Source organism: Callithrix jacchus, chromosome 16 (genome assembly GCF_049354715.1).
Source record: "Callithrix jacchus isolate 240 chromosome 16, calJac240_pri, whole genome shotgun sequence".
Taxonomy (NCBI): domain Eukaryota; kingdom Metazoa; phylum Chordata; class Mammalia; order Primates; family Cebidae; genus Callithrix; species Callithrix jacchus.
This window is the reverse complement of record NC_133517.1, coordinates 99,024,448-99,036,610: the sequence shown is the minus strand read 5'-3', so window position 1 is coordinate 99,036,610 and position 12,163 is coordinate 99,024,448. Positions and strand designations below refer to the sequence as shown.

Genomic DNA, 12,163 nt, shown 5'->3' with positions numbered 1-12,163 from the left:
GCACCTGGCTGCAACTGAATGGGCTGGCAGGATTTCTGCCTTGGGAATGTCTGTCTGCTCCCTCCATGGGTGGGGCTTGAGAGTCAAGCCACCGAGGATGTTGCCTGGCACCAACCTGACTATGTGGTCAGTGTAGTTTTCTTTGATAAGGACCGCATCCTGGAGTTACTTACATTCTCTTTTTCTTATTGCAGATCATCAATGCCGTGGTACTGTTGATTTTACTGAGTGCCCTGGCTGACCCGGATCAGTATCCCTTTTCAAGTTCTGAACTGGGCGGTGACTTTGAGTTCATGGATGATGCCAGTAAGTAGTAGATACTTTGGTATTTTCAAGGGCGGGGAATCTGACTCCAGTACTTCCTATTAAATTACAAATATTGACTCGTGAGCCCATTTGAGCTGATACATAACTTTCTGTCATCATAAATCAATAAATACTTATGTGGGTCCAGCATTCTGACTGTCTTCTAGGTGCAAGAGTCTAAATAAGATCTTTTCTCATCTCATGTTAACTTACTCATTTAAAAAACTGTTGCATTGTCGTAGACTTTCTACCATGGGCCTTTTGGCCTTTTTTGAGAGGACGAGGTATAAATGGCAGGAAGGAAAGTGAAAAGCTCATGCTTATCTCCTTGTGTCTTCTATTATGTTTCAGTATTTGTTTTTGTTCTAGGACGTGATTCTTTTCCATTCTAGAAATGACGTTGCAGATTATTTGGGGGAATTTAGGATGTGTTTCCAGTGAATGGAAATATGTACAGAGGTGTGGATGTGGGGTAAGTAGGGAGGAAGCTAGGCTCCCAGCTTCGAGATCACTGCAGCCTAATCATTTTATAATCATAATCATGCTGAGTCCATGGCAAAGGAGAGGGGCAGTGCTGTGCATGATCTGAGACAGAAGAGAGTACAGATTTATTTCTCATTGGCTTTGGAGACTTCAAATGAGTTTTTCGTAAAAAGTGTTGGATCAAATAAGACGGGAGTGAGAGAGTGGCTCAGCACGCAGTTTTAGAGCTAGATAGGAAGCATTCGAAAGACATGGTGAGGGCTCTGTTTCTCCAAGTGAGAAAAAGTGGTTTTTTTTGAGACGGAGTTTTGCTTTTGTTACCCAGGCTGGAGTGCAATGGCGCGATCTCGGCTCACCACAACCTCCACCTCCTGGGTTCAGTCAATTCTCCTGCCTCAGCATCCTGAGTAGCTGGGATTACAGGCACACGCCACCATGCCCAGCTAATTTTTTGTATTTTTAGTAGAAACAGGGTTTTACCATGTTGACCAGGATGGTCTCGATCTCTTGACCTTGTGATCCACCTGCCTCGGCCTCCCAAAGCGCTGGGATTACAGGCGTGAGCCACCGCGCTCGGCTTGTTCAGTGGTTTTAACTAAATGCATGAACTGATGTGTGCATTTAAGATCCCTTTTGTTGCTGAGTGGAGGGTGCATTTGGGGGACTGTGTGTGTGAGCACAGAGGCTGAGAGAGTGGTATTGGGGATACCACCTAGGCTGCACTGGGGATAGAGAATGGGGAGGGATTTGGCAGAATTTGCTGGTTTGGGCAGTGAAGGAAACGGAGGAATCAAAGATAACTTCTGCTTTCCAGCTTGAGGAGATGACCTGCGTCTTTACTGAGCTGAGAAAGTCGGGAGCCAGGAAGTGGGAACAGACCTGGGGGGCAAAACTAGACTTTAATTTCAGTAACTAGCTGAGCACAGTTGTTAGGGATTGATAGGTATGTCGTGTTCCCACCCAGATCTCAACTTGAATTGTATCTCCCAGAATTCCCCTATATTGTGGGAGGGACCCACGTGGAGTTAATTGAATCATGGGAGCCGGTCTTTCCTTTGCTATTCTCGTGATAATAAATAAGTCTCCCGAGATCTCATAGGTTTATCAGGAGTTTCCGCTTTTGCTTCTCCTCCTTGTCTCTTGTCATCGCCATGGAGGGAATGCTTTTCACCCTCTGCCTTGATTCTGAGGCCTCCCCAGCCAAATGGAACTGTAAGTCCAGTTAGACCTCTTCCTCAGTCTTGGGTGTGTCTTTATCAGCCCCGTGTAAATGGACTAATACAGTAAATTGGTACCAGTAGAGTGGGGTGTTACCGAAAAGATATATGAAAACGTGAAAGTGACTTTGGAACTGAGTTGGAGCAGTTTGGAGGGTTCAGAAGAAGATAGGAAAATGTGGGAAAGTGGCCAGGTGAGGTGGCTCATATCTGTAATCCCAGCACATTGGGAAGCCAAGGTGGGTGGATCACGAAGTCAGGGGTTCGAGACCAGCCTGGCCAACATGGTGAAATCCCATCCTTACTAAAAATACAAAAATTATCTGGGCGTGGTGGTGCACACCTGTAATCCCAGCTACTCAGGAGGCTGAGGCTGGAGAATTGCTTGAACCCGGGGGCAGAGGAAGCAGTGAGCCCGGGAGGCAGAAGTTGCAGTGAGAGGATATCAAGCCACCGCACTCCAACCTGGGTGACAGAGCGAGGCTCCATGTCAAAAAAAAAAAAAAAGTGGGAAAGTTTGGAACTTTTTAGAGATTTGTTGAATGGCTTTGACAAAAATGCTGATAGTGGTGTGAATAAGAAGTTCTGGGCTGAGGTGGTATCAGATGGAGATGAGGAACTTGTTGGGAACTGGAGCAAAGGTGACTCTTTATAACCATCTGATTTTTTTTTTTTTTGAGATAGAGTCTTGCTCTGTCCCCTGTCTGGAGCGCACTGGCGCTATCTCGGCTCACTGCAACCTTGGCCTTCTGGGTTCAAGCGACGGAACCCCTGCCTCAGCCTCCCTGTAGCTGGGACTATAGGCCCGGTCAGTTTTTTTTTGAAATTTTAGTAGAGATGCGTTTTCACTATGTTGGCCATGATGGTCTTGATTTCTTTCTTTCTTTTTTTTTTTTGAGACAGAGTTTCACTGTTACCCAGACTGGAGTGCAATGGCACGATCTCGGCTCACCGCAACCTCCGCCTTCTGGATTCAAGCAATTCTCCTGCCTCAGCCTCCCGAGTAGCTGGGACTACAGGTGCTCACCACCATGCCCAGCTAATTTTTGTATTTTTAGTAGAGACGGGGTTTCACCATGTTGATCAGGATGGTCTCGATCTCTTGACCTCGTGATCTCCCGGCCTGGGCCTCCCAAAGTGCTGGGATTACAGGCATGAGCCACCCCGCCCAGTCAACCATGTGATTTAAATGATAGAAAGTAATTACAGGCTGGGTGTGGTACTTTATACTTGTAATCCCAGCACTTTAGGAGGCCAAGGCCAGCAGATCACTTGAGGTCAGGGGTTCAAGACAAGCCTGGCCAGCATGGCGAAACCCTGTCTCTATTCAAAATACAAAAATTGTTGTATTTTGTATTGTGGCACGTGCCTGTGGTCCCAGGTACTTGGGAGGCTGAGGCAGGAGAATTGCTTTAATCTGAGAGGTAGAGGCTGCAGTGAGCTGAGATTATGCCACTATACTCCATCCTGGGCAACAGAGGAAGACTCTGAGGAAAAAAAAAAAGAAAGTAATTACAAACTATTTATTCAATCCTTTGATATATATAAAATACAAGAGATACCACAAATGCACTGGAATTAACATCCAGGACATTGTAAAACTATTACTATTTTAAAGTCTTCTTCTTTCTTTTTCTTTCTTCTTCTTTTTCTTCCTCTTCTTCTTCTTCCTTTTCTTCCTTCTTCGAGACAGGGTTTCACCTTGTTGGTCAGGGTGGTTTCAAACTTCTGACCTCAGGTGATCCACCTACCTCGGCCTCCCAAAGTGCTGGGATTACAGGTTTGAGCCAGACACCTGGCCTTAATATTTTAAAGTCTTAAGTACCAGCAAGCCTTTTAAGTTAGCTAAATTTAACCTATGATGTCAGATAGTCACTACCCAGCTTAATCTCTGGTGATGAGAATAAGGCCTGCAGTGTTACTATTCGATCCAGATAGAACCATAGCATTAGCATTTACAACTTCTTTTCCTAACTTCAATTACCTAAGAAAGGGGATCCTGCTACTGGAATTGTGTAGCTTTAGTCTGAGGAGAAAGAAAGCAGAGTGACATTCATTAAACATTAATTAAACTCACTATTCTTTCTGGAAGAATTCATATGAGTAATGGGGGTCATTCAGAATAGAGAGAATAAGAAATGTTAGACCAGGCACAGTGGCTCACACCTATAATCCCAACACTTTGGAGGCTGAAATGGGTGGATTGCTTGAGCTCGGGAGTTCGAGATCAGCCTAGGCAACATGGTGAAACCCTGCTCAACTAAAAATACAAAAATTTGCTGGGTGTGATGGTGCATGTCTGTAATCCCAGCTACTCAGGAGGCTGAGGTGGGAAGATTGCTTGAGCCTGGGGACAGACGTTGCAGTGAGCTGAGACTGTGCCACTGCACTCCAGCCTAGGCGACAAAGCCAGACCCTGTCTCAAAAAAACAAAAAAAAAACTATGAAAGTTAATATAGCAATTTTATCTTGATATCTTTTTGCAGTGGTGATAGCTGTCTGAAGATTTCATTCAGCTCGACAGAGTACAACTCTTTCTCACTTTTGCATATGATTTCCCCCCCCCATGATCTGGTAAAAGAAAGCTAAATTCCTGTTTATATTAAAACAAGGCATATAGGAGAATCTACTGGAATAAAAAAAGAAAATACAAGGAAATAGCTTTAAAAAATTTTTTTCGAGACAGAGTTACACTCTGTCACGAGGCTGGAGTGCTGTGTGGCAGACAGTCTGGGTTTACTGCAATCTCTACCTCCTGGACTCAAGCAATTCTCCTACCTTAGCCTCCCAAGTAGCTTGTAACTAGAGGCATGAGCCACCACGCCTGTGTAATTTTTTGTAGAGATGGGGTTTTGCCATGTTGCCGAGGCTGGTCTTAAACTCGTGAGCTCAAGTAATTCGTCCTCCTCAACCTCCCAAAGTGCTGGGGTTACAGGCATAAGCCACCCTACCCAGCTTCAATTGACTATACTGGGAAAGAATGTGGAACTGTCATAGACTGGAAGAGACACAGTTAAATGCAGTGTGGGATCCTGGATTAGATTCCGGAAAAGAAAAGGGACATTGAGGGGGAACAGGTGAAATTCAAATTAGTTGCACAGTTTAATTAATAGTGTTGTACGAATGTTAATTTCCTGGCTTTGGTAGTCATGCTAGAGCTAGGTAAATTGTTAATAAGGGAAGCCGGGTCAAGGGTGTAGGTGAATTCTGCTGTGTTTGTAACTTTCCTATATGTCTAAAATAACTTTAGAATAAAAAGTTAAAGTAGTTCAGTCCACTGACTTAGAAGCTCAAAGAGTAATGATTGAAAAGCATGTATGTGTGACATACGGTGTTACACACTCAGCTTTGAGTAGAGGTAGATTTCATGGAATTTTATTTGTGAAATTTTGTTTGGCAAAGATTATAACCTCAGATGTCCGCGCTATGCATAATATCAAACAGCAGTTCATCCAGATTAATTTCTAATTAATTTTGTGGCAGATTTGTCTTTCTAGTCAAACTTATCGTCTTCTCTGGGCAGACAAAGTTATCCTGAAGAAAGAATGGCCAAATAGGTTGTCAAAAAATGATGGCTACTTATATATACAGTCCCTGGATTTAGGCTAAAGATACCACTGCATTTACTTGAGAAAGGATGGTGTTTTCTTTTTTTTTTTTTTTGAGGGAAGGAGGATGGTAGGGAGGAAGGAAGGGATGAAGGAAGGAAGGAAGGGAGGAAGGAAGGAAGGAAGGGAGGAAGGGAGGAAGGGGGGAGGGAGGGAGGGAAGGGAAGGAAGGAAATCAAGCAATGAGAAAGACATTGCCGACCTGGATCTAGAGGTTTACAAGTTGATTTCTTTTTTTGAGAGAAGGAAAGAAAAAAAAAATAAGTAAAGGAGAGGAAGAAAGAGGGAGAGAAAGAGGGAGAGTAAACGAAAATAATTGCTTTATTCTGAAAAAAATTGGGTATTAATAATGGCTAATCAATGTTTCATTTAAACTTATGAGTAGGTGTGATGTGGTATTGACAAGAATGTATATTTTGTGTATTTGAAGTGGAGAGCTCTATAAATATTTATTAAGTTTACTTGTTCCGGATCTGAGTTCGAGTCCTTGATATCCTTATTAATTTTCTGTCTCATTGAGTCTAAGTCTTTATGTATCTGGGTGTTAGGATCGTTAGCTCTTTTTGTTGCATTGATCCTTTTACCACTATATCTTTGTTGCTTTAAAATCTATTTTATCTGCTACGAGAATTACAACTCCTGCTTATTATTTATTTTTGCTCTCCATTTGGTTGGTAAATCTTTCTCCATCCCTTTGTTTTGAGTCTTTCTGTATCCTTGCATGTGAAACAGGTCTGGATGTAACATGCCATTGGGTTTTGGCTGTGTCTTTTGATTGGGGGATTTAGACGATTTAAATTTAGGGATACTGCCATTTGATGTTAACTGGCTGTTTTATCCATTCGTTGGTGTAAATTCTTCTTTATGTTGGTGCTCTTTACTTTTTGGTATATTTTTAGAAAGGCTAATACTGGTTGTTTCTTTCTGTGTGTAATGCTTCTTTCAGAAGCTCTTGTAAAGCAGGCCTGGTGGTAATAAAATCTCTGAGTACTTGCTTGTTCATAAAAGATTTTATTTTTCCTTCAGTTGTGAAGCTTAGTTTGGCTGGATATAAAATTCTGGGCTGAAGGTTCTGTTCTTTGAGGATGTTGAATATTGGCCCCCACTCTCTTCTGGCTTGTAGCGTTTCTGCTGAGAGATCTGCTGTAAGTCTAATAGGCTTCCCTTTGTGGGTAACCTGACCTTTCTCTCTGGCTTCCCTTAGTATTTTCTCCTTTGTTTCAACCCTGGTGAATCTAACGATTATGTGCCTTGGGGTTGCTCTTCTTGAGGAATATCTTTGTAGTGTTCTCTGTATTTCCTGGGGTTGAATATTGACCTGCTTTGCTAGTTTAGGAAAATTTTCCTGAATAATATCCTGAAGGGTATTTTCCAGCTTGGATTCATTCTCTCCGTCGCATTCAGGTACACCTATCAAACGTAAATTTGGTCTTTTCACATAGTCCCACATTTCTTGGAGACTTTGCTCATTCCTTTTTATCCTTTTTTCTCTAATCTTTTCTTCACATTTTCTTTAAGTTGGACTTTGACCTCTGATATCCCTTCTTCTGCTTGAACAATTTGAGTGTTTAAACCTGTGCATACTTCTCGGAGTTCCTGTATTGTATTCTTCAGTTCCATTATTTCACTCATACTCCTCTAAGTTGTCTATTCTCAATAGGATTTCATCAAACCTTTTTTCAAAGTTCCTAGTTTCTTTACGTTGGGCTACAATATGTTCTTTTAACTCACCGAAGTTTGTTATTATCCATTCCTTGAAGAGTGATTCTGTCATCAGGAGGCCCTCGTTCTCCATCAAGCCTTGTTCCATTGTCGATGTGGAACTGTGATCATCTTTAGAGGGAGAGGCATTCTGATTTTGAGTATTCTCAGCTTTTTCACGCTGGTTTCTTCCCGTCATTGTAAATTTATCCTCCTGTCGTCTTTGAAATTACCAACTTTCAGATTAGGTCTCTTGAGTGGGCGTCCAGGTTGTTAGTTCCTAGGGCCAGAGCAGCAGCGTTGAAACTGATCGTGCTTTTCTGCCCAGGATTCTCCTGTCGGGCTTCCTTCTTGTGTCCGGCGACTCTGCCTTCCCAGGGCTCAAAACCTTGGTCAGAAGGGGAACCGGTCCCGTTTACTGTGCGCCAAGCCCTGCCGCGCCGAGGTGCCATCACAGCCGCTGCGCCAGGCTCTGGTGTCCTGCTGGGGCCCTTGTGGGTCCTCTGAACCTGTTTACTCTGCTCCGAGAGCTGCCGCGTCGAGGTGCCAGGAGAACCGTTGCGCCGGCCATGGGAGTCTCGCTGGCGACCTGTGTGTTTCCTCCACTGGGGATCTTCTGCTCCGTGAGCGACCAGAATTTGTCTGAAAGTGTGGCGTCCTCTAGTTCTTCGCGCCTTCACTGAGAGCTGCAATCCCGGATGTTAGCAATCGGCCATCTTGGATAGTTCCCAGGATGGTGTTTTCAATAAATGGTTCTGGGTGAAATCAATAAGAGAAAGACACCTCCAAAAGAAGATATCCATACAAGAGTATTCTCCACATATAAGTTTCAGGGAATTGTAAATTACAACCACAGTAGTAAATTACTGTGCCCCTTCAAAATGACCAACATTAACACAGTTGACAAAAACCTATTGGTGTCGATGCTGAACAATGGGAACTCCCCAGTCATGGCTGGGAATGTAAACCATGTCAACCACTTTGGAAAAGTAAAGCTAAATGTGCATCTACGTTATGGCCTCACATTCCATTCCTTGATACATGTACACTCCAGGAGTGAGCGCCACACAACCCAGCCCTAGACATACACCCTGGAGAAATGGCTGCTTCATAAATCCATCATCAGCCGTGTATAAAAGTGGTCATAGTAGCTTTATTTCTAATAGCCAAAAGTTGGAAACAATCCATATTTCCACCAATGGTAGAATGGGCAAAAACGAAGCAATCACAGATGAAACAACATAAGCAAAAGGTGATGAGATTCATTGTACTTCTGTGTGTATGCTTACACGTGTATGTGTATGTTTGAACGTTTTGATAATAAAAACAGAAATAGGAAACGGCAACTAAAAAGGGTGACGAGCCTGGGGAGGGCCGGCTTTCCTGATGGCGCTCAGCATCACAAACTAAAGCTCACTGTTCCCGGGCATGGAAAGAGCCCTGGGCTGCCTCCCTACTCTCTACTCACATACCGTATCTCCCTTGGCAGCCTGCACAGCTTGCCGGCTTGTGCACAAAGATCCTGACGACCTTGAGGAAATGGAACTACAGCAGCAGGGGAAGCTGAGCCAGGGGAACCGCCCTGGCTCTTTATTTTCATGACTTTAATTTTATTTTTTGAGACAGGATCTCGCTCTGTCGCCCAGACTGGAGTGCACTGGCACAGTCTCGGCTCACTGCAGCCTCTGCCTCCTGGGCTCAGGCAATTCTCCCACCTCTGCCTCCCAAGTAGCTGTGACCATAGGTGTGCACCACTACACCCGGCTATTTCTTGTATTTTTAGTAGAGATGGGGTTTTGCTCTGTTGCCCAGGTTGGTCTTGAACTCCTGGGCTCAAGCGATCGATAATCCACCTTGGCATCCAAAAGTACTGGGATTGCAGGAGTGAGCACCATGCCTGGCCTGGCTCTGTATTTCCATCCATCCTCCCTCTGATTCTTTCAACTGTTTCTTTTAAATCACATGGTTCAAAAGGGAGCATACTCTACATCTTGACTTTTTTTTAAAGGATAATTTAATGAATTATTTGGATTTTTTTTTTTCTGAGTTGAAGTCTCACTCTGTCACCCAGGCTGGAGTACAGTGGTGCCATCTTGGCTCACTGCAACCTCCACCTCCCAGGTTCAAGTGATTCTCCTGCCTTGGCCTCCCGAGTAGCTGAAATTACAGGGGTGCCCCACCATGCCCAGGTAATTTTTGTGTTTTTAGTAGAGATGGGGTTTCATCATGTTGACCAGGCTGGTCTTGAACTCCTGATCTCAAGTGATCTGCCCTCCTTGGCCCCAGAGTGCTGGGATCACAGGCGTGAGCCACTGGCTCACCCTTGGTCTGGATGATTATTTTCAAGAAGATTTTTTGCAAAGGTATACCTTTGTATGTATGAGAATACCACTAGAGATGGTAAAGTCACTTGGATAGTCTTGGAAGGCCATAGTTACTGGCGCTGGGAATGAGACAGCCACCTAGGTTTAACCTGTTTGTGAGGAGCAGTGACATTTGGACTAGGTCTATCACCAACCCAAGACGAGCTCAGAGTGGAAGGCACCCTCACTCTCTTCCCTCATCTGATCTCATTCCCTCACCAGAGGGTGGAGGGCAGAGGAGCTGTATGTGGGGATGCCGCACAGATCACTGCCTGGGGCAGAGAACAGGGTGTTGAAGTGTGGATTTGGAATAGCACTGGAAGCCAGCTGGTTGAGCCACTCTGCATCTTATCTTGATGTTCCGCCTAACCAACCAGTTTTCTTGGTGTATATTTCCCTACATTGCTTACAAGAATACTATATAAAGCTCTGCTTAATGTCTTACTGAAATCTTAGGATGCTGTATTAGGGTTCTCTAGAGGGACAGCACTAATGGGATATATTTAAGGGAGTTTATTAAGGAGAATTGACTCACACGATCACAAGGTAAAGTCCCATGGTAGGCTGTCTACCAGTTGAGGAGTAAGGAAGCCAGTGATGGATCAGTCTGAGTCCCAAAACCTCAAAAGTAGGGAAGCCGACAAGGTGGCCGTTAGTCTGTGGCCAAAGACCTGAGAGCCCCTGGCAAACCACTGGTGTAAGTCCAAGAGTTTAAAAGCTGAAGAATTTGGCTTCTGATGTGCGAGGGCAGGAAGCATCAATCATAGGAGAAAGATGAAGGGCCAGAAGACTCAGCCAGTCTGCTCGTCCATCTTCTCCTGCCTGCTTTATTCTAGCCGGGCTGGCAGCTGATTAGACGATGCCCACTCAGATTGAGGGTGGGTCTGTGTCTCCCAGTCCACTGACTGAAATGCTCATCTCCTGTGGCAGCACCCTCACAGGCACACCCAGGAACAATATTTTGCATCTTTCAATCCAGTCAAGCTGACACTCAGTATTAACCATCACAGATGCACTAAGCCTATTTGCCACTGGGTGAGCAGGAGCTAGATCAGCTCTGGTGTCCAGTATTCCTCTCTTCCTGCTCCTTTCCTCACCAGCTGCTTCTCCGATGCATATTGTTGTTGTTGTTTACATTTTAATGTTTCTGAAATCAGGATGTGATTTGCAATTTAGCAATTTAGATTTAGTGTAAGGATCCTTTTTTCCCCTCTAGATCTTTATGTTGAAAATATTCAAAGCTTTCATTTAGAAAAGTTGCATGTACAATGAAAACCAATATTATTTTTCTCATTAACAATCATTTGTTCTGCCAGATCTAAGAAAAGGGGTTTAAAAAACCCAGTAGTTTGGAGTTCATTTTTATAGAATTATTTCTTATTAAATATTGAGTAGGTATAAAAGAATATTTATTAAATATTTATTACCTGTAGCAACTAATGGTGCTACAAGCACTTGTGTACCTGGTAAGTTGTTTTAAGAAATGTTTGGCTGTGTGCAGGGGCTCATGTCTGTAATCGCATAGTGCCAATGCCCAGGCAATCGAGGCTGCAGTGAGCCATGATCGCACCACTGCAACTCCAGCTTGGGAGACAGAACAACACCCCTTATTTATCAGAGACTGGCTAAAGAAAAAAAGAAGGCTGGGGTGGTGGCTCATGCCTATAATCCCAACACTTTGGGAGGCTGAGGCTAGCAGATCACTTGAGATCAAAAGTTCACGACCCACCTGGCCAACATGGTGAAACAAAAAATACAAAAATTAGCTGGGAGTGGTGGAGCACACGTGTAGTCTCAGCTAGTTAGAGGGCTGAGGTGGGAGACTCACTTGAGCCTGGGAGGTGGAGGTTGTATTGAGCTGATATTGCACCTCTGCATTCCAGCCTGGGCAACTGAGTGAGACTCCATCTCAATAAATAAATAGATAAATGGATAGATAGATAAAAATTAAATAAAATTAATTAGATGGTATGGCTCTCTTATAGCGAGCAAGAGTGGGACAAAGTGGGGCAAAATTAGAGAGGTAGACATTCTCTGAAATCAGAACATCAAGGCCTTGATAAGTGGAGATTTTATTTTAAATAAGATGGGAATCTATGAAGACTTTTATTAGAGCTTTGAGGCACACATGGATTTATAAAACAGAAGTTAGACACCTATGTATCTCTAAAGTAATACCTAATCATTATTTATATAGTTTAGAGGACGAGAAGACCAAACATTAAAAAATACCTCTAAACCTGTATCCTCTCTATTTTGAAATAATCTCTTACTTAATATAAAGTTTTTACTAACTTTTTACCAGTTTATTTACAAAACACCTTTAGGGAGAGACTAAAAGTGTTCAAACAGTGGATCCACTACTGACTGCCTTTTTTAAAAATTTCTTTTTAATGTTTTGGCAGACATGTGCATTGCCATTGCGATTTCTGTTCTCATGATTCTGATATGTGCCATGGCTACTTACGGAGCATACAAGGTAAGC

The 12,163-nt window shown here is 43.5% G+C and overlaps 1 protein-coding gene across 1 annotated transcript in view; it reads left to right on the top strand.

The window, feature by feature from the left end:
- Nucleotides 1-264: 264 nt before the first annotated feature.
- Nucleotides 265-12,163, top strand: part of LAPTM4B (lysosomal protein transmembrane 4 beta) — a 42,479-nt gene continuing 30,580 nt past the window's right edge. Inside the window, exons 1-2 of the mRNA XM_054246390.2 lie at nucleotides 265-306; nucleotides 12,084-12,157. Of these exons, the coding sequence (XP_054102365.2) occupies nucleotides 294-306; nucleotides 12,084-12,157 (87 nt within the window). The 5' untranslated portion in view covers nucleotides 265-293. The remainder of the gene's footprint in view (nucleotides 307-12,083; nucleotides 12,158-12,163) is intronic.